The sequence below is a fragment of the Cebus imitator genome, unplaced genomic scaffold (genome assembly GCF_001604975.1).
Source record: "Cebus imitator isolate Cc_AM_T3 unplaced genomic scaffold, Cebus_imitator-1.0 Scaffold217, whole genome shotgun sequence".
Taxonomy (NCBI): Eukaryota; Metazoa; Chordata; class Mammalia; order Primates; family Cebidae; genus Cebus; species Cebus imitator.
In genome coordinates, this window is record NW_016107532.1 from 2,385,435 (window position 1) to 2,407,487 (window position 22,053).

General features: G+C 51.6%; 1 protein-coding gene across 11 annotated transcripts in view; it reads right to left on the minus strand.

Moving 5' to 3' along the window:
- Positions 1 to 22,053, minus strand: part of MAPT (microtubule associated protein tau) — a 130,404-nt gene that overhangs the window by 41,631 nt on the left and 66,720 nt on the right. For 5 of the 11 annotated variants that reach the window (XM_017549294.2, XM_017549293.2, XM_017549291.2 and 2 more), the window contains exons 3-7: positions 15,620 to 15,706; positions 13,034 to 13,120; positions 8,879 to 8,944; positions 3,639 to 4,703; positions 468 to 523 (exon numbers count right to left, since the gene is read on the minus strand). In XM_017549294.2, the coding sequence (XP_017404783.1) occupies positions 468 to 523; positions 3,639 to 4,703; positions 8,879 to 8,944; positions 13,034 to 13,120; positions 15,620 to 15,706 (1,361 nt within the window). The remainder of the gene's footprint in view (positions 1 to 467; positions 524 to 3,638; positions 4,704 to 8,878; positions 8,945 to 13,033; positions 13,121 to 15,619; positions 15,707 to 22,053) is intronic. The other 6 variants (XM_017549296.2, XM_017549295.2, XM_017549298.2 and 3 more) reach the window with 4 other exon arrangements.

A 22,053-nucleotide genomic window follows, 5' to 3' on the forward strand; every position in this document is an offset into this window, starting at 1 on the left:
ACACCTTCATTCACTGTCCTGGGCTGGTTTTCAAACACACCTTCATTCACTGTCCTGGGCTGGTTTTCAAACACACCTTCATTCACTGTCCTGGGTTGGTTTTCAAACACACCTTCATTTACTGTCCTGGGGCTGGTTTTCAAACACACCTTCATTTACTGTCCTGGGGTTGGTTTTCAAACACACCTTCATTTACTATCAGGGTCTCACTGAAGCTATGCTAAGGAAGCTGCAATCAGGAGCATGACTTCATGAACCTGCCAACTGCTCTTCCCTGGGGTAAGCATCAAAATGAGTAAATGCCGGACTGTTTAAAAGCCTGCACAAAAATACAAAGCACTTTAAATGACAGCTGTACTTTAGTGACAAATGCTCCCCACATTATACATGAGAATGAGCTGGGACATAAAGCACAGCTTCTCTGTAAACGTGACCAGCTGCAGAGCTCCGTGGCGTCATCAGCTTACCTTGGCTTTTTTGTCATCGCCTCCGGTCCCATCTTTGCTTTTACTGACCATGCGAGCTGATAAAATAGAAAATGAGAATGCTTGTCACCCTCCCTTTTCACTGTTCACAGAAAGAGCCAGCTGTGGTAAAGTTGGATTTCTCCGGGTAGGTCCACGTTTTGTTGAGTTGGGTCTGGGGCAAGCCTAGGCGGTTCTCTTTCCCCTTGAATCTACTAGGTCTCACATTGTTAGTATCAACACAGCACACTGGGGTCATCAATTAGAGCAACCTGGCAAGAGGGGGAAGCAGGTTGGCTGAGGGTGGGGCCATGCAGAAGGGACGCAGCACAAACTGTCACGGGGACACGCTGGCACAGAGGCTATCTAAAGAGGGTGCAGACTCCCTAACCCACTGGCTTCCCAACCTGCAGGCTCCTGCTCTGTTTCTGCCAGGGTCAGCCTTACCCCACTGGGGCCAGCTCCACTCCATGGATGGGTGTTTTAAAAGCCTCAGGGCCATGGATGTTGGTAGCTCAGTGAGGATCCAGCCTCCTGCGAGATCCAAGGACGGGGGATGGGTGAGTGGTCTCTACCTGCAGCCTGCCTTGGCCTTGGTTCCCTTTGAGGTGCCTGCTCACCCTCTTGGCCTTGGAGACTGCCTGGAGCCACCCTGGCCTCCCCTGCCCATGTGGCCAGATTGCCAGCAGTCCTGATGCCCACCTTCCTGGCCATCTTAGCTGACCACCCCATCCCCATCCCCATTCCTGGTCACCTGCCCGCAGAATAGGAGAGCCTGGCAGGGATGTCTTTATCCCCTAGTTGCTGGTTGGACCCCCAGAGCCCACCCCTCACTACTGGGGGCTTCAGCCACCAGCCCCAGCTGCTCTCAGAGGGGCAAGCCCAGCCCTGAGCCAGGCCTGGGGGTTTCTTGCCACTTGCAGACCTTCAAAGGGCACGAATCCTCACTGCTTCCCCCAGTTAGCTACAAACCAGCTACCATCATACATTCCCACAGACAACATCGGCTTTCATCACGCTCCTTGGTGAAACTAGTCCACTGACCTGTCAGCCAGCATCAGCACTGACTCACGCTTCTTCTCCTGACAGTCACTGCTGAAAACTGATGAGAGATTTTCTTTGGTTTCGATATCATGCTCCCCCTGCCCCATGGACAATCGGGTCTCTGGGAGCTTCTCATTATTGTCACCTGGATTTCTAGAGGACCAGCAATGAGTACGCCCAGAGGTTTTCCAACTATACCATGTGGCAGAAGCACTGCTAACAGACTCCCAGGCTTACCCCACAACTGCATTTGTAAGCCTGAAGTGGCACCCAGGAACCTGCACTTTAATAGGAGCCCGAGGCGGAGCTGACCCACGTGTTCTTTCCTTTGTTCACATCAACCAGCACCATCCATGGCACACCAAAATCATCTGCTAGATTGGCATTTCCCAAGCTGTGGAAGCACTAAACAAGTCTTCTTCCAGGAAATGTTAGTAGAGAGAATCAAGTAAGTTAGGGAAGCCCACTCTGTGACCTTCTCAGAGGGCCACAATGTCCATTAGCACATTAAAGGCTCTGACAAGTCCTGCAGCAGAAAAACCTATTTAACTCAGTCTGTTTTTTTCCCCCAATCACTGGGCCATGGAACTTTTTTTTTTAAACCCAGACATACCTATAAACCTCCAGTAGACCAGTATTCAAGAAAACATCATTTCGGGAAATATTGTAGTAACCTGTCAAGTCAGTCATTTATCCCCGACTGTTTTGGACTTTAAAATAAGACATAGGATTTTTTTCTGTCTTAACTTTATTTTTTGAGATGGAGTCTTACTCTGTCACCTAGGCTGGGTGCAGTGGTGTGATCTTGGCTCACTGTAACCTCTGCCTCCCAGTTCAAGCATTTCTCCTGCTTCAGCCTCCCCAATAGTGGGGACTACAGGTGCGTGCCACCACACCCAGCTAATTATTTGTATTTTTAGTAGAGACAGGGTCTCACCATGTTGGCCAGGCTGCTCTCAAATTCCTAACCTCAAGTGATCCACCTGCCTCAGCCTCCCAAAGTGCTGAGATTACAGGTGTGAGCCACCGTGCCCAGCCTGTCTTAACTTTTAAACACAGGCTTCTTTATAGTATTTCAAAGTTTTCTCTAAAAGTAAAATCTAATAAGAATGTAACAGATGCTTGCAGCTGTAAGCTTCAGTATCATCCATTTCTGGGCTCTGCAAATAACTGAAATGCTAAGGGTCCCAAATGTATGAACAAGCCCGCCTTGTGGCTATGAGGCCTCCTGTGGGACACCATCTCTCCTCTCCCCAATACTTGGGAATCTCACCCCACCAATCCCACCCTGCAGGGCTGCTGTGGTCGAGTTCCCAAGGGCTCAAGATGGGCCCCGCTCAGCAACTCCCCCCCACCCCCACCAATGGCAACAGGAAGATCCCCTCGTCCTCTGCTGAGGGAGGCGGCATGTGGACCAGGAAGATCTTGTCTCTGCTCCTTGTCTTCCTGCCACAAGGCAGAGCGGGTGGGGGCAGGGTGCTGGGCCAAAGGCACAGTGTGGGCTCTGGGCCTCCTCTGGAGGCTGTGTGTCGCCTGCTGTGTGTGCCCTGAGTATCTCTGCATTAGGAGTCCACACACTCCTGCACCTCCTCGGAGGTGCTGTGGGATGTGAGAGGGGCGTGTCTTTTAGAGCCCACCTACCTGGATCCCCAACCTGGCTCTGTCACTTACTACTCAGTGGCCTTTCGCAAGTTACTATACTTCTCTGAGCCTCCGTTTCCTCATCTGCAAAGTGGGGCTACTTACGCCTATGTGGGAGAGTTGGAGAGTTCTAGACAATGAGAGGGCAGCTGTTATCCTCTTGGTGGAGGGTGCCTGCCAACCTCCTGGGGGCTCATGGGCCGTAGTGGACAAATCAAGTGGCCAGAGTCGAACAAGGTGGGGCACATGGGGCAGGGGTGCCGGTGACATGCAGAGTGGCGGGCAAGCGTGAGGGGCGCGTGTGGCCGCAGCCTGGGTGGCAGGAGGCCAGGGGAGGATAGCAGCTGTGCCCAGGTGTCGGTTTAGTGGCATCCTAGGAACGCTGGAAGCAGCAGGAGTCAGGAGGGCTGGAAGCTCAGTGGCAGTGCCCGCAGCCTGGGAGGCCCAGGAGGTCCCCAGGGAAGGAGCGAGGAAGCTCAAGACACAGACCTTTGAGTTGAGGGACCCGACTGATGGGCTTCCCCTTCGGAGCAGCGGCAGGCTGCTTTTTAAACAGCTCTGGAAGGTCAGCCTCTTTTGTGTCCTCTCCCAAAGAGGGTCCCCGGGCCTCTGCCCCGTCTCCAGGGGCCCCTGGAAATGTAGCCCTTTCCGAATCCTGCTCCGAGCATGCCTGCTCCTTCTGCATGTTGGCTGTGATTTCCACGTGGAACGTGAACTCGGGGGGCGTGTCCTGCCCTTCGGCCAGCCCTGCACTGGGCCCGTCAGGCTCTGAGGCCGGGGTCTCTGCAGAAACTTTGGAGAGGAAATCGACTGGGTGGGGGATGGCGCCTTCTGCTGGGAAGCCTGGGACACCGGTGGCTTCTCTGGTGAATGTCTGGGGAGGTGGCCCATCTTGGGCTGGGGAGACCTGGGAGGGAGGGGAGTCCTGTGGGGAGGACTCGTCGATGTCGCGGTCTTCATCCACTTCCTTCTCGCCCCCCGGCCTCTCTTTGCTCCCGGCCCCCTTCAGTGGCAGCTCCTCCGGGTGCAGGTCTCCCAGAAGCTGGCGCTTCAGCAGCTCAGGGGCACAGTGGCCGCCCTTTGTGTCCTCAGGTCCTGTCCCCAAAGGCTGGTGTGTGGCCTCTCTGGGGTTCTCAGGCAGGAAGGGAGCCCCAGGCATGCCGGACACGAGTTGGTGGCTCAGGCTTAGGGTGCCTGGCTCTCCGAGGAAGATTTCCTGGACCACCTTACCACTCTCAGGCTCCGTGTGGAGGTATGCAGGGGTGGCAGGCTTCGGAAAGGCTGGACCCTCCTCGGCCCAGTTCCTGCCTTTTGGTCCCCACTCCTGGGAGGGCTCCTGAGGGCCTCCTGTTGGAGGAGGCACTGGGCAAACAGGACGGTACTGAGGAAGGCTCGAGGTCAGCGGGACGGGAGCTTCCGGCTCTTCCTTCCCCAGGCACGGCCCGGAGATGCCAGGGGCCTCTCCACAGGGTCCAGGCTGGACATGAGCGCTAAGCTCATTGACTGGGGGCCTTTCAGGTGCCTTCCTCTGCTGGCCCGGAACTCTCAACTCCTCTGGTTTGAAGAGGCAGCGAGAGCAAAAGGTTAGCAGGGGCACATCAATTGCTTAAGAGAGGGAGCATCGTCCTGGACAAAATGACATTGAAAGGGCATCCCAGGCCCCCAACAAAGAGATAGGAGCATAGCTCTGGGCTCATCTCGCTGCCTTTGGTGCTGGGAATGACAGCTCTCCTGTTCTAGCTGCCACCAGCTTGCTGGGTGGCGCTGGGTGAGCCCCTGCCCTCTCTGGGACTCAGTCTCCTCATCTGTAAAGGGGGGTCTTAGGTGTGGTGACCTCCGAGTCCCCTTCTGATGTGGGTGTTATTCCTCTGCCTGTGATGGGCTCCAGTTGGGCACAGAGCAATTGTCACACATCTGGAGCCAGCCTGGGCTTAATCACTACAAAAGCAGGAGAGCTGTAGAAGCGCCTCCAACTTTCTAGAAAATTTGAGCCTCCCAAAGATTCTAGCCTCTAGATGGTACCTGGCTTGGGTGTAGCGAGACTCCCTTTTCCTCTCCCTGCCTTTCACTGTTCCCCCTGCCACCTTTTTTTTTGATATATGGTCTCGCTTGTTCACCCAGGCGGGAGTGCAGTGGTGCAATCACAGCTCAGTGCAGCTTTAAACTCCGGGGATCAAACGATCATCCCGTGTCAGCCTCCCGAGTAGTTGGACCCACAGATGCACGCCACCACGTCTGGCTAATATTTTATTTCTGTAGAGACGGGGTCTCCTTATGTTGCTCAGGCTGGTCTTGAACTCCTGGGCTCAAGCAATTCTCCTGCCTTGGGGGTTACAGGCATGAGCCACCATACTTGACTTCTGCTCCCTTTTTTGGTAAATGAAACGAGCGAAACCGGTGCCCACAAACTCTACCTCAAGCACAGTGTCTGATAGATTTGGAAAATCCAAAATGTGTGATCATCAAGAACGAAGTCTTTACCGATCGACCTGCCACAAGACTCCTCGAAAAAGAAGCCCCATTCAGATCTACCTGGGCCACTGACCGCAGACAAGCCCCCTGCACAGGTGAGGTCGGCCCGTTTTCGAGGAAGGGCTCTGCACGGCAGGCAGTGACGGCCCTCAGGACCACCGCCGTGCCCTGGTCACACAGCTTGCTGCATGACAACCCAGCTGATCAAGGGCACACTTCATTTTTTTCTGGTTCATTCACGTGACATTCATTAATGTGGCTGTGTGTTAAGAACAGGAGGATTACACTCCTTGGTTCTCCAAATAAGCACCCTTGATGTTTTTTTAACTCCCAACTCTTTGAATACCCAACCTTGTCCCAGTACAACAACCATGCAACTCACCAGCTCTGCTTTAAACAAAACCTACAGCCCTGAAGGATTTGGGGGCTTGGAAAAGAAAGAGATTTGGATGAGGCGAGGGAGGAAGGTGTGGTCATGGACACACAGGAAACACGTGGGCCCGACCCAGTTGGAGGCAGGGTGGTTGCCATGGGCTCCTCCCTGACAGGCCCGGTCCCAGCGCAGCAGCACCTCCAGCCTGACACTGGCCACGCTCACAGCCCCTGCAATCCCTGTTCCTAGCATCCACCACAGTGCCTGCCACACAGCAGGTGGTTAAATCAATGGATCCTGCATGGATCAACTGGTGTCACTGCTTCTCACAGGCTCTGTAGGTGTCTTGTGGGAGCCCTTGGTCAGTCTCTGGGAAGAGCAGCACAGAGGCAACCCTGAGCCTGAGCATCAGGACTGACCAGAGGCAGGGGCTGCCCCTACGCCACCCTGACAGGCCAGGTCTCCACTGCCTTCTAGAAGACGCTTTCCTCCTAGTTTACTAGAGTGCTCTTGACTGGGATGTTACTGTTCTCTGATATAATACAATACTTTAAGAAACACCATTAAAAAAAAGAGACAAGGACCCCAGACATAAATAGTAAATGTACCTTGAAAAATCATGGATACAGGATTGTACCGCGTGTGTGTGTGTGTGTGTGTGTGTGTGTGTGTATCAATGAGGAAACTGACATGATCAATTACACCCCTGGAGGAAGAAGCCAGGTTAGGAGAATTTTTTTTTTTTTTAAGATGGAGTCTCACTCACTTTGTCGCTCAGGCTGGGGTGCAGTGGCATGATCTCAGCTCACTGCAACCTCCACCTCCCAGGTTCAAGCAGTTCTTTTGCCTCAGTAGCAATTCTCTTGCCTCCTACTCCTCCCGAGTAGCTGAGATTACAGATGTGTCATCGCACCTGGCTAACTTTTGTATTTTTACTAGAGACAGGGTTTTACCACATTGGCCAGGCTGGTCTTGCACTCCTGGCCTCAAGTGATCTGCTTGCCTTAGCCTCCCAAAGTGCTGGGATTACAGACGCAAGCCACCGCACCCGGCCTGGTTGGGAGAATGTTCTGTTGATTTCCTAGCACGCTAGGTACTCAGTAAATATGAAATGTAGCAATTCCCAGGGATTAGGAGACTTTCAAGATAAATGAGTATTGGAAACACAGTAGTCCAGGTAGGTTAAGCCCCCATGCCCTCTTCAGGAGGCCTGGTCACCCGACACTTACAGAAGAAAAGTCCACCCCTCGTACACAGGCCTTCCCATATCTTATTTATTCTCAACACACTGCAGCTCCATCCTCAAACACCTTTTTCCATCTTGCTAATAGGTACTTTATCCCTATAGGATTCCAGGCTGCTGTCAGAAAACTTAAAATTCAGTGAGCACCAAAGTCTAAGTTCCCAGCAAAGATGGTGGCCGTTTTTTTTTTTTTTTTTTTTTTTTTTTTTTTTTTTTTTTTTTTTTAATTGCATGGAATATGTTCTGGGGGCATGTAGACATAGCCTTCACTATGTATTGGCAGAAAAACTCAAATTCACTTCTATTTATGAAAATACATGATTTCTAGGTGTCATACTTTATCAATGCCTCTAATCTTACCTAAGCTGAAAAACGTGACCTCAGAGAAACAGGAGCCAGGCTTCTAGTTAATTTCACACATCATCTGAGATTCCTCCCTTATAGTCGTTGTCCCTTCTAACAGTTTTTGAAGCTCTTTGTTAACAACAAAACTGCACCTTTCTGTGTCCTGTCAGAAGAGAAATGTCACCTGCTATAGGCTATGACCCCTCTCGGGGTAGGAATGTGTAGTTAGGCCTCAAAATACCCTCAAGAAGGCAGAGTCTCCTAGCATGAGACGGCCTGAGAGGCAGCTCTAAACACTGGACAAATTCCATCCCTCGGGAGAAAAGAACAGCATCTTCCCTGCCCTTTTGCAATCTAGAAGCTTCCACATATTACAGTAGGCTCTCAAGTTCGTTCATCTCGCAGATGACAGAAACCAAGCTCAGCCCACATTATGTCAGTATCAGAGGTCTCCTATTTCCTAAAGTTAGGAATCTCTAGGATTTAAAACATTTTTAAGATACTTATGATAAATGATTATGCAAAGCTGCCTTTCGTGAACACAGCAGTTTGGTTCCTGAAAAGAAAATCGTGAGGTTTGAAGGGTGCACAGAAGAAAGTTTACAAGGAATAGCTTGGGGGTGACATGGCTAAGCCTCGCTCCATGGTTAACCCTGGATGGGCCAGAGGGCAGCCTGCAGCGAGAACTACCCCCACACGTTTGAGTTTCTTTCTTTTTTTTTTTTTTTTTTTGAGATGGAGTTTTGCTCTTGTTGCTGAGGCTGGAGTGCAGTGGTGTGACCTCAGCTCACTGCAACCTCCACTTCCCAGGTTCAGGCGATTCTCCTGCCTCAACCTCCTGAGTAGCTGGGATTACAGGCACCCACCACCACATCCGGCTAATTTTTTTATTTTTAGTAAGACAAGATTTCACCACATTGGCCAGGCTGGTCTCAAACTCCTGACCTGAGGTGATCTGCCCACCTGGGCCTCCCAAAGTGCTGGGATTACAGGCGTGAGGCACCACACCTGGCCTTGAGTTTCTGTTACACATTCATTCTCAACTCTCAGGATGGACAAGGCTAGCATCTTTCAGGACACTAAATGCCACAGGAATTGCCCAGAAACGGTGTTAGAAAAAAAACACTAGGGCTCTTTCTAAATTTGTGCAGCCAACCTTTGGTAACAACCAACTCCCTAAAATCTCCTGGACTTGTGAATTAGGGCTCAGGTCCAAATGATCTTTCTAGGGCAAAGCCCACCCCACGTTCCTCCTCCTAACCCCTAAGTCATGGCAGGCAATTCCAGTTCACTGACCTTGGGTCACGTGACCAGCAGCTTGGTCTTCCGGGGTGGGGGTGTCTCCAATGCCTGCTTCTTCAGCTGGTGTATGTGTCAGCAAATGAAGGGGGATAAAAGCAAGACAGTTACCGTTTGCTAGAAACCAAGCTCTCTGTATCTTCTGGTATTTTTCCTAAAACACGCAGAGAAGTCACATCCCAAGAATACCAAGGTGCCACAGCTCTGACTTCTCTGCAGATGTCACTGCAGATGCTGGTGATAAAAGTTCACTAAACAAAATGCACAAGACCCACACGCAGGCGTGGCTACACCTAGTAGGAAAGACTTTTTCCACTTTGGGACCGGGGTCCTGAATGTCTCACTCAACAAGGACACACAGGATAAGTGAGGTCAGAGAAGCAGTCTGCTGCTGAGCCACGGTTGTGGAGGCTGTGTCTAAGCAGTGACTGCACCCAAAGTCCCAGCCAGTGCCCCAGTAGGGCGGGATGTTCAAATAAAGACTTGGCCTGGGCTGTGGCGTCAGAGAGATGGGGTTCATATCCAGGTACCAGCGTCATTCCACCTCTCTGAGCCTCCGATTCCTCATCTAGAACCCCAAGATGAAGATATTAGTTTGTCTTGTAGAAGGGCCGTGAGGATTACTAAGAGAATTTGTGTGGACATGTTTAACCTGGTGCCTGGCACACAATAGGTGCCCCTAACTATTGTTTCCTTCCTCCCAACTTCTGGGCAAATGCTTTTCACAGAATGTCCTGAACAGGTGCTACCTTGTGAGAGGGAGGCTGGCAGTGCTGGTGAGCAGATTTCGGGGTGTCTTGGGCTCCTGTTTAGGAAGCCACAGCTCACCCCAAACAAGAAAGACAGAACGTTCCGGACCACATCAATAGCATCCAAATCAATATGCTTTAAAAACACCAATTTCTGCATCACGAACCATCAGGAATTGTCCAGAAGAAGAGTTTGTAAGGCACGTTGGGCATATTGACGTGCACTGACTTCAGGCCACCAGAATTGCCAGCATTCCCTGAGGACAGTGTCAGAGGCCACCGCCTCTGACAAATGCCTACACGCTGCTGGCCAGGCCATTGGTCTTAACTCCCAGGCCTGTACCTAAGTCAGTCTCTGTACCTAAGACAGGAATGCCGGATCCCCAGCACTGGCCAGCACAGGCTTGTGGAAAGAGCTGAGGTGCGGGCGAGGAAGGTTCTCGAGTTGCCTAGCAGCCACATGGTAGCCTTAGAAACACCCAGGCCACTGGCAGTCCCAGGCAGTTGCTGAGGGGATGGGAGGGCAGGCAGCGGGCTCAGGGGGCTCCCATCGCTAGCGCTAGTGTGACACAGACACCCTCAGCGTCCATCGGCTGACAGTGCGCTGCCCACAAGGCCCAATGGGAACAGCACCTTGTCATGTGACAACATCGCTGAGCAAGTGTTGGCTTAACTGCCCAGGCACAGCTCTGAGTACAGATTCGGCCTGAGTTTCTGACAAGGTGATGGAAATGGCAGAAAGGCTCAGAGCAACAGCAAGTCCAGCTAAATGCCAGAGTCCTTGAGACAGAGGACATGAGGAGGCTTCCCCGGACGCCCTCACTGCTGCGGCACTGGGTGAGTTGCCTTGCTGTCACACACCAGTGCAGGGCTGCAGTAGCCGGCCCAGCGTGAGTCAGGAACTGGAGACTGTGCAGCCTTGACTCCACCGAGGGAGGGCAGGCACAGTGGAGGGAGGGAGGGCACGGAGTGGAGGGAGGGCACAGAGTGGAGGGCATGGTGGAGGGAGGGAGGGTACGGAGTGGAGGGAGGGAGGGCACGGTGGAGGGAGGGAGGGCACGGGGTGGAGGAAGGGAGGGCACAGAGTGGAGGGAGGGTAGGCACAGGGTAGAGGGAGGGAGAGACGGAGTGGAGGGAGGGAGGGCATGGGGTGGAGGGAGGGAGGGCATGGTGGAGGTTGGGCCTCACATCACCGATGGCCTCTCTGTACCCTGGGAGTGTTTTACAAGATCGAAGGGGCCCTGTGCTCTCCAGGAAGGCAGGATCCTGCAGTGGGGTGGCCACACTGCACCCCAACTGGATGGGCCGTGGGGAGTTTCACCAGAGCGCCAAGAACAGCAAACAGGATAGGCCATAGCAAGGTGCCAACTGAGGTCTGTACTGCCGGTAGCTGAAGACATATGCACCCAACTCTAGAGCCTCCCCACCACACAGAAGGCATAAAGGGGTCTTTGAAGAGGATTTCCTTGGGGAGAGTGGCTTGAGGGTGACAGGAGTGGCTACCTGGCCACCCCCCATCACAGTCCCAGCACAATTGTTTCAAGGCAATACATTGAGACACCCGGTGTGTGTCCCCTCTGGTTAGGGACCTGGTGGACTGCGGTCAGGGCCCCACCAAGGAACACTAGAGCATGGAAGATGGGCTGGCCTTGCTTTGGGGGCAGAGCAAAGGACAGTTGCTATAGCCCTGAGGCCCATCCATGCATCCAGTTTGGTTTGCCGGCGTGTTTCCCGTGGACCCCATGTGGGGACAGGCCAGACAGAGGGCATGGGAGCCTCAGATCATATCTAAGAGGTGGCCACCAGCAGGACCTCAAAGGTGAGGCTGCAGCCAGATCTTCAGACCCCCATGGGGCCAAGGAGAGAGGACATGGCCACCAGAATCCAGCACAGAGGAAGCGCTCTTCAGGGGAGGATAGCTGGAGATGGCGGGCTGGGGGAAGAGTCTAGAAGAAATCAAACAAGGTCCCCGAAAGAGACAGAGAGAGAAAGAGGGTCTCCCTGACACCTCTGCAGCGAGTGTGAGGCAGCTCACACCAGGACCAGCTCAGTAACAACATTCCTGCGTCCCTCACCACTCCCCTCCCTGCCAGCCCCCCAGGGGAACAGCCGCAACTCTGAATGGAGTTAGAAGCTTTGACTGTCACATGGGACTGGGCAATCTACATTATTTAGCATTTGCACACTGTGTTTTGCCACTGTGGAGACTGAAGTACTTTCAATTACTTTGGCGTGATGGAAAAGTCAAAGAGTTGTGTTGAGTTTTCATTCTGGGCAGGGGAAGAGATTTCCCCAGTGGAATAACCATGAGGGGAGAGGAGGAAAGTCAAGCTCCTCATGATCTCATCCTGTGGGTCATGCCACGGTCTTCACATGTCCTTCACGCTCAAGGATGAGGCTCTTCCCCACCTTCAAGGACATCCCCTCCACCCATCTCAGGAGACCTCACCGATCAAGTCACAAAGCAGAAATGCACTCAGAAGGGGCCAGGGTGGGGCTGCTCTCAACATGCAGAGCCCTAGAGAACGCTGCAGGCTTCCCCAGTAGCTGCAGGGAGCACCATCTTCAGGAAGCAAACCGCTTGCCTAGGCACACCTTCCCTGTGCTCCATTGCTGGTGAAATCCTGTCTAGACCTCTTCTGTATTTCTTGTTGGGCAACTGGGCACCCTCCAAATCACCAAACCAATGGCTGGCATCTTTACGTAAGTGCAGGGAGGAAGACAGGAGCTCCAGGAAATGACTCCAGGAGCTCCAGGCTGTGTGGGCGCTTCCTAGGCCAGGTGGGCTGAGCCACTCTTGGGTGACTGCGGCCTTGAGCCCAGCGCCTCGCCTCATCGATTTCCCATCACCCGTGTTAACAAGGCTTCTCGTCAAGCCTGTTCTACATGAATACATTTGAAAAGGAGACAGAGTCCCGGAAATGGGAGCTAGATCACGAGTCTCAGCTCCTCTGGGACCACCTCATTACGCTCACCAAAATGTGTGGTCCAGTCATCTGCACCCTCTGTGCACTCGGGTGATCTTGGGGTCCACCCCTTGGGCGGTGACCCTGCCCCAGGCAGTCTGAGCAGGAGGGTGGATTGACCTCACGTGTCAAGAAGGCACGGGTCTGGCACCACCTGCCCCAGAGAACCCTGCAGAGAACTCTCTGGAACTGACGTGCTGACTGAGGGAAGATGAGGAGCATCTAGAAGGAGTCCAGAGGGCCCTAAATGACCAGGGAGGTCACCAGGCACCGATGCATCAAGCTACTCACAACCCAAGATTCTCAGAAGCCAGCATCCCCCCGTGTTCCTGCCTCACAGGGGGATAAACATACAGAGCGCTCTCGCTCTGTTGCAGGTCAGCTGGGACACCCAGCAGGGTCTTGACTGCCCAGGGGTCTCTGGGGCTCACCCTCACCTGTGGTTCCTTCTGGGATCTCCGTGTGGGGCTGGGCAGCAGCCTGCTCGCCGGGAGCTCTCTCATCCACTAAGGGCGCTGTCACATCTGGAAACCACCGAGAACCACCTTAGAGGGGCCAGGACGAGCCACGCCTAGCCCCTCACCTTTGCTTTTGTGGAGGAGCAATGCAGGGAGGGGGAGTGAGGAGGGGATCAGCCATTTGCGAGAAAGCAGCCCTGGGGCAGGGCTCGAGGCCCCTGCTGCCAGCTCCCCAGGAAGCAGGCTCACATGCTGCCGCGTGGGACTGGCTCATGAATTGCCCGCTCACCCACCAGGAAAGCCTGGCAGCCCTGTGGAAACGCTGCCATGAAAGGGACTGCAGGGCATGGCCCCAGCCATTTTTAAAGAAAAAATACTGAAAACCAGATGACTGCTCACAGCTATTTGATCCGTAAGGCGAGAATAAAGACTAAGACAGCACAGGGACTCCAAGGTTAGGGTGGGGGGCCTATGGCTTTGCTGTGAGGCTTTGGGTAAGTCCTTGGTCCATTTTGATTGGACAGTTTCCTCATTTGCAAAATGGGAGTGTCATCTCTAGGTGACTTCCAAGACCTCCACCAGCTCTAACCCTTATCTCCAATCCTATGACCCACAGTCCGAAAGTGCAGAGTCCCGTATACGGCAATAAATAGGACCAGTCCTGTCCGGATTCAGGCATTTGACTGTCAGGTGGGTCCACCTTCACAGCAGAGGCAGGAGCGAAAGCTCTACCACCAGAAGCTACTATCGATTTCTCATCAAGATGAACACTTCCAAATCAGCGCTCCTCCTGAGCAACGCCCTGGCACACTCCCAGGTCATTCCGGGTACACATAAGGAGTTGTCAGCTTTGAAGCCTTTCCAAGTTCAATGAAGGGCATTTGAATTATGGTTGTCTTGGGTGCAGGCAGAGCAGCCAGGCAAGAGTCCAGCCCCAGCAGGGCTCCCTCCACCAGGGGCGGGGGCCAAAGCTCTGGAGTCTCACACCTGCACAAGGTCCAGGGTACATCAAGACTTGTCTGGTAGATTCTTCCTCCTGTTGAGGGAGCACTGAAAGCCAAGGCTTGGGAAGCTTGGCATGAGGCCTGGCATCGTCTGGTAGGACTTTCTCAGGATGGCAGGCAACTTGCAAAACCGTCCCGACAAGATGAGCAGGAAATGTCTTGCATCGCTGGCTCTAAGAAGGAGAGCCAAAAGAATTTGACCTGGGTATTCTCACGAGGCTAAGAAATTCAGCGGTAAGACCCACGCCTGCTGCGTCCTCCAAAGATATAGCATTAGACCAAGCAACGGGCAGGCACCTGACAGCCACTTTCCGAATTAATCCAAAGGTGGGTGCTTGGGGAGACACTGGGGCCAGTTTTTCACCCCGAGACCCAAGATCCAAATGAATGTGCAGAGCCTGAGAAGTGCTGAGAAAGGAACCTTGAACCTTCCTGGGGAGGATGGAGAGACAGAGGGGCAGATGCTGCCAACTCGTGACTGGAAAGCCAATATCAACATTCTTCTCCTTTGATTTCTTCTGCTAAAGAGGCTGGAAGGCAAAATTCTCAATGTCTCAGCCTTGCTTGCAGCAAGGGATAAGACCCAGCTCTGGCCGATGAGATGTAAGTAGAAGACTGCCATTTGCAAGAAAACTCCTGCTTTCCTAATAAAAAGGGGACACATTTGGTTTCAGGGCCCTTTTGGCCAGTTTACTTTGAAGCTTGATCCTGCTTTAAAGGCAGATGTGATGGCTGAAAGTGCAGCAGCCGCTTTGTAACCATGAGGCAACAATCCAACCACTAAAGATGACAGAGGATGAAGACAGATAAAGAACATGAACCTTGAGGTCATGATCCTTGAGAAATGACCCTTGATGTACTGTCCAAGTCCATGCATCTGATTATGTGAGACGAGTAAACCTCTTCATGTACGTGCAACAGTTAGTTGGGGTTTCTGTTTCTTACAGCCGAATGCAGTCTTGACTGACACAGATGGGAAGCAAGAGATGATGACCAAAATCAGGACTGAGGAGCATGACAGGAGGTATGTGAGGGGCTAATAACCTAGATGCTGACTGTCTGGAAAGGACAGGTTAGGAGAAGGGCTGGAACAAACACCGTGGCCAAAGTCCAGAGGCCCAGGCCACGCCCAGAGCCCACAAAATGAAGGACACTACGGCAAGATCAGATGTGCACTGCCCTGCCCCTTCCCTCAGCCAAATGGCTGCTCTGGGACCTGCTGGCCCCTGAAGAAAGAGAGAGGAGGGGGCTTTTGAAGGGGGTGTGGGAGGACAACCATATTGAGGGGTGCTTTGTGAAGGTATGTGTGGGACTCTCCAAGCATGGCTGCCTCCAGAGCACACATGGGATGAAGGTGCCCGCACTCAGCACCCGCGAGCAAGGCATCAAAGCAGGGCTCTGCTCCCGCCCACTGTCCTGCAAAGCCCTGAAACAGTGAGCACATCTCTCAGCCAGGGGGGAGGGAGCAGCAGATGCAGCCAGGAGGGAGGCTCAAAGCACAGCTAAGCGCAGGCTGGAGGCGTGGAGGGGGCGTTTGAAGGGAGCCATGGGGTGGGCCCACCTTCCGCCGTCGGAGTGCTCTTAGCATCAGAGGTTTCAGAGCCCGGTTCCTCAGATCCGTCCTCTGCGGGGGTCTGTAGGGGAGATTCTGGAACACACACAGTGAGCCCTCAGAACAGCAGCCTCTCCCAAGCGCACCCTTTTGATCTCAGGAGGAACTGGGGAGCCGTGTCTGGTGGAGCTGAAAATCCCTCCGCGTGGCAACATTTGGAACACGGCCTTGTGACACATCCACAAAGGAAACCAACCCTACCTCCCTCCCTGCCAACATGACTGTGCCCCACATCAGGGACATCAGGCAAGGACGCAGGTGATGTGCATTTGCTCCTGGGTGAGAGGAGAAAGTATCGCTTCACCAGCTAGTTGTGCCACCTGAGGCAAAGGTTTATCTTCCGCTGATCAACGGGCAGCAAATACCAGAAAGCCGAGCCACAAATGAACCTTCCGCTTTGTCACTGCTATTAGTTAACAACGAGTAGACACCTGGAAAAACACTCAGAGATCCAAACCCTTCTTTGGAAAAGAATCAGCTCAGGGCACACACAGCACCTACTTCTAAGTGGGTGTTGGGTTGCATTTGGACTCCACCCAGCTCCCTTCATAGAAAGATCTCCAGTGACTGATGGACAAGCTGAGTTACATGTGAAATGGCAGCCATGGGTACCTACAAGAAAACTTTCCTTTCAGAGTCAGAAGCCTGGGCGAGGGAGGCCCAAATGAACACGTGGCTGACAGTCACACTGTCCACCAAGAATGTCCTTAGTAAGGCAGCTTTCGTTGGCTGAACAGAAATGAGAAAACTACCGCATCCTCCTGGAAGGACTCAATTGTCCCCTCCCATATGGTACTTTGGCCACTGGGAGTCACTCTGCCCTGGTTGTTTTATGGGCTTATCAATACCTCACGCAGTATTGGGGCTGAGCAGGCCAAGGCCTTACACTACGGATGGCTGAGACTTTTTGAGAGCCTGATATATACAGAGCTGAGTGCTAGGTACTGGGAAGGGACAAAATGCTCAGAAGACACAGCCTGGGCTCCAGGAGCACACGCTCTCCTGAGGGAGGATGGCCACAGAGCAAAAGCCTCCAGGGCAGGCCCAGGGCAGCTGATAGGGTCCTTCTGGAGGTTCCCCACCAGGACGTGGGAGTTGCAGGCTAGAGAGCACAGGACCAAGGGTCAAGACGGCTGTGGGTGCAAGTCCCAGTTCCACTTCTTTCTAGTCAGGTGGCCTTGGACCTGCCTCTCAGGGCCTCCGTTTCCTCATTTGTAAAATGGCTGAGATGACCTCAACTCTACCCGCCTCCTCCTAGAGCTTCTGGGAGGATCCTATGAGTTAATGTTGGTAAAAGCACCTTCAAACCATGAGGATTTACATGTGTGGACCTAGTCCTCATCGATGTAAAGGAGCCAAATGTTCATGTGGGCAACCCTGGGCTTCCCTTCAGCTCAGTCCCACCTGGGCTGTCCACAGGGAACCACTGCAGTAAGTCATGGCTCAAACCACGATGGGTGGGTGGGTGGATGGATGGATGGATGATTGGATGAATGTATTATTGGATAGGTGACTGGATGGAGGGGTGAATTATTGAATGATTAGATGGATGTATAATTGGATGTATAATTATATGGATGGATGTATAATTGAATGGTTAGATGCATGTATGAATGTATAATTGGATGGATGTGTAATTGGATATATGACTGGATGATTAGATGGATGGATAAATGGATGGATGGCTGATGAATGGAGACGTATAGATGTATAGATAATGTATGTTTGATTGAATGGATAATGGGATGGATGGAGGAAGGAATGGATGGATAACTGGATGAATGGATGGAAGAATGAATGATATAGAGATGTATGGTTGGATGTATGTATGATGGACGGATGACTGTTGGATGGAAGGATGGATAAATGGATAGATGGATGAGCTGGTGATTTATGGATGTATGATTGGATATATGTAAGATTGGATGGATTACAGGCTGGATGAAGGAAGGGATGGGTGGATGGATGGATGGAGGGAAGAATGGACGATGTACAGATATATGATTGGATGGATGTATAATTGGATGGATGATGGGATGGATAAAGGGATAAATGGATGGATGGATGGTGTATAGATGATTGGATATATGTATGATTGGGTGGATGGAGGAAGATATGGATAGATGTGATGGTAACATGTAAAGCTTCCATCAACATTTCTGAGTTCTTCACCAGTACCTCTTAGTCATCTTCCCTCAGCGTCTCTTATGCCGGGCACTACACGCCCAGAAAAGCCTCTCCAGTCTTCCCCATGGTGTCTCAGCCATCACATCAATGGTTCCTCAGTTCTCAGCTCAGTGAACTCACTCCCCTCCGTATGACAGAAATTCCTCACTCTTCATGCACACGGTGGCTGAATGGGTTTCCTCTGCTGTCTAATTGTCCTATTCATGGCTTAGATTCAAATCTGGAAGACTGGAAGATAGGTCAGAGCTGCTAGAGTCAGGCAGATGGGGCCCAAATCCTGGCTCCACCACCTATTGGCTGTGTGATGCTGGGCAAATTACCTAACCTCCCTCTGCCTCAGTTTTCTTCCCTGTAAAATGGGAATGGTAGTAGCTCCACTTGCTCACAGGGCTTCTGTCAGCATGAAACTGCTGAATGCTTATTTAAAGCACTTTGTACCACGCCTGGCACGTGAGAAACCCCCAATCAGTGGCAGTGATTATTTTTAGTCATTATCATGTCACCTTGGTTGATGGGCCCAGTGTAGCACTGCTCACGCTCACTGGCAGGAACTTGAGTATTTTATTTAGTGCCAATGGTGATGACGCAGATATCAACTGGGAATCCTGGAGGGCCCCTAGCAGGTGGCTGACCATTGTTCCAGCTGGACAAAGTGGCTCCGGTCATGTGAGGAAAAGTCAAGCATCACTTTGTAGCCACAGCCCCCATGAGATTAATACTCCATCAAGCACAGGGGGATGTTTAGTCTGGAAATTGCAAACACTCCCTCTGTGGCACAGACTGCTGAGGGCCCACCTGGTGTCCATTCTCTCCATCCTCCTTGGGAACAGAGCCCTGATATATAGGACAGGGCTGTGCCCAGTTAAAAGGCTACATCTTACAGCCTCCTGGGCAGGAAGGGGTGGCTGATGAAACCTAAGGGAAGTCATTGGATAGGAAGTCCAGGATGTCTGGATGGGAGGATGGGAGGAGCTCAGCTGGGAGGGTCTCCCTTCATGTCCGGCTCTCCTCCTTCATTTTCCAGCAGCCTTTCTGAACATGAGACATCTTGAACATGGAAGTCACATGCTCAGAATGGTGTGGGTTTGTTTTTCCTTTTCTTTTTGTTTTTCTGGCTGTAAGAAAAGATTATTGTAAGCTCACAGGCTGTGCAAAACAGGCTGGGTACCAGGATTGGCCTGCGGGTCACAGTTTGTGTAGCTCTGCTTTAAGGAATGGCTTTGGGGCCTTGGTGGGGGTCAGGATGAAGGTGTAAAGTCTCAGGGCTGCTGTTGCAAAACCAAGATTTGTGGTGAGGAGGTCTGTGCTGGGAGGTGAGGTCTTTGGGTGCTGTGGAGGGCTGTGGGAGGAACTGGCCTGGGTCATGAAGGACAAGTTGATGGTGGTGCCACCAGCAGTAGAGAAATGAGGAATGGCCCAGGATGGGGGAGGATGGAGCTTGGTTTTCACTTGTTAGGTTTTGGGTGTGGCTTGGGCATTTGATGGAGCTGTCCCTTGGGTGACAGGAGGGATCTGTTGAACTCCGAGGAAGGCACTCCACTTGGGGTGGGAGTAATTAGAGTCAGTTTCATGATGAGGCTGGTTCTGTGCATGAAGCAGAATAAGAAGATGCCAAAAAGGCAAGTGAAGTTCAAGTGCACTGTGAGACCAGACACCCCACACCTTTTGTTAAAACACTGTCCTGACACCTGACCCTGGCTGTGCCCATCCCACAAAGAACAGCTAATCCTAAACAAGCTTCCAGCACGAACAGAGCTCTTGGTCCTGGAGCTTGCAAAAGCCTGCAAACTGCCTCAAGAAGGCTTTAGACAAATGGCGAGGCAGCGTTATGCTGACTGTCTTCTGGGTTATGTTTCAGCGGCCCTGACTGCCAGGGCACAGGAACATTTACATGAGCGCAATAGTGCTCCTTTCCCCAGTCCATCCCCAGCCTGAGCCTACAGTCCTTAGCATTTGCATTGGCCTCCTTGTTAAATTCCTTGGAGGTAGTGAAGGAGGAAGAAACCTCTTTTGCCCATCTTATCTGGAAGGCATAACGAGTCAACTCATCAACACCTTTTAATTCATCAGGGTGCATTATTTTATCAGGTAACCAACTTGCATCCACTTTTCAGCTTCCTCGGGCGGGTGTCCAGCCATATTTCACTCTTAGCATCCACTTAGACACTCTTTGTTCTGGTATTTAATGTGTAGTTTCTTGTCTTCTGTCACTTATTTAAAATGCTGTTAGTAAAGTGACACCTTCTGCCAAGTCAAACCTGTCACTCCCGACACAGAAACAGCTCCCTGTAAGCCCTCAGCAGCGAGAATTAATTTGATGAGGACTATGAACACCTTAAGTATCACTTGCCTTCTTGGAAAGTATATTCTTTGTGTAAGCAAATTGTCTTCAAATGCTTTCCTTTCAGAGCAATTTCAAAAAGGTTGCCGCTTTAAATGTTGCATTTTTATAGACAGTATATATAGTACATATATATACACACACACATATGTTTTGGCACAGAACTTCTGATCATGTTTTATGTGAAAGCATTGAATAGTTTTAGCAAACATATTTTAGGCAACTCTGAAACACAAAATAACTTAGTGAACTTGTCCTTATTTTACACATTACATTTAGTTTTCTCTTCAGAAAATAAGAGTGGTAAAATCCGCTTCTTTCCCGGTCTTTATTTTATTTTTGTTTTTTGAGACAGGGTCTCTCTCTGTTGCCCAGGTGGGAGTGCAGTGGTGCAATCACAGCCCCCTGCAGCCTCAAACTGCTGGGCTCAGGTGATCCTCCCAGCTCAGGCCCCCAAGGAGCTGGGACAACAGAAGAGCTCCACCACACCTGAGTAATTTTTGTATTTTTTGTAGAGATGGGAGTTCACCACGTTGCCCAGGCTGTTTCCAATTTCCTGGGCTCAAGCAATTCACCTGCCTCAGCCTTCCAAAGTGTTGGGATTATAGGCATTAGCCACCACACCTGGTCTCCTGGAGTTTATTTTAAATGAACTTGTTATTTATTTTTTTGAGGCTGAGTCTCGCTCTGTTGCCCAGGCTGGAGTGCAATGGCACGCTCTCGGCTCACCACAACCTCCACCTCCCGGGTTCAAGCAATTCTCCTGCCTCAGCCTCCCAAGTAGCTGGGATTACAGGTGTGCACCACCATGCCCGGCTAATTGTTGTATTTTTAAGTAGAGACGGGGTTTCACCATGTTGGTCAGGCTGGTCTCGAACCCCTGACCTCGTGATCTGCCCGCTTCAGCGGGATTACAGTGCTGGGATTACAGGCATGAGTCACCACGCCCGGCCACGAACTTGTTATTCTGGAACAGTTTTAGATTTACAGAAAACTTGTGAAATTAGTACAGAAAGTATATCCCACATCCAGTTCCCTTGTTGCGAACATCTTACATGATCACGGTACATCTGCTGCAGCATAATACATATTTTAAACTTTCTCGAAGCCAGGCTGCCCTGCCTCGAAATAGAATGTCATTTTTCACTGGCACAATTCATAGGAGGCATATGTTGTGATTCTAACTTGGATTTCACCAAGAGAGTTTAAAAACTGAAATTCCAAGGGGCCTTGTGGAAAGAGTGACAAGGGGGGAATATGGCTCATGGGAGCTGCGGCTGTGGACCTGCTCCGGCAACCCGCGGGCTGAAGATGAAGCGCCTCTGCCATCTGGGAAGCGGATGTGATCCGCCCTCATGGGCTGTTGTGAGCATCACTTGAGACCTCTGTGGTGGTGAAGGTCTGTTGCCAACGGTAGAGTACTACAAAAATGTCCCAATTAGCATTCTGAGGTAGTTCCCTTATAAGTAGGGTGGCATTTACTACCACCCAAATCAGGACAATTGAAAGAGAAAGCAGCACTATTTATTTTTTTATTTTTTTATTTTTGAGAAGGAGTTAGCTGGGCCTGGTGGCTCATGCCTGTCATCCCTGTACTTTGGGAGGCTGAGGTGGGCAGATCACAAGGTTGGGAGTTTAAGACCAGCCTGGCAAACACGGTGAATCCCTGTCTCTACTACTAATACAAAAATTAACCAGGTGTGGTGGCACGCGTCTGTATGCCTATAGTCCCAGCTACTTGGAAGGCTGAGGCAGGAGAATTGCTTGAACCCGGGAGTCTGAGATTACGGTGAGCCGAGATCATACCACTGCACTCCAGCCTGGGCGACAGAGCGAGACTCTGTCTTAAAAAAAA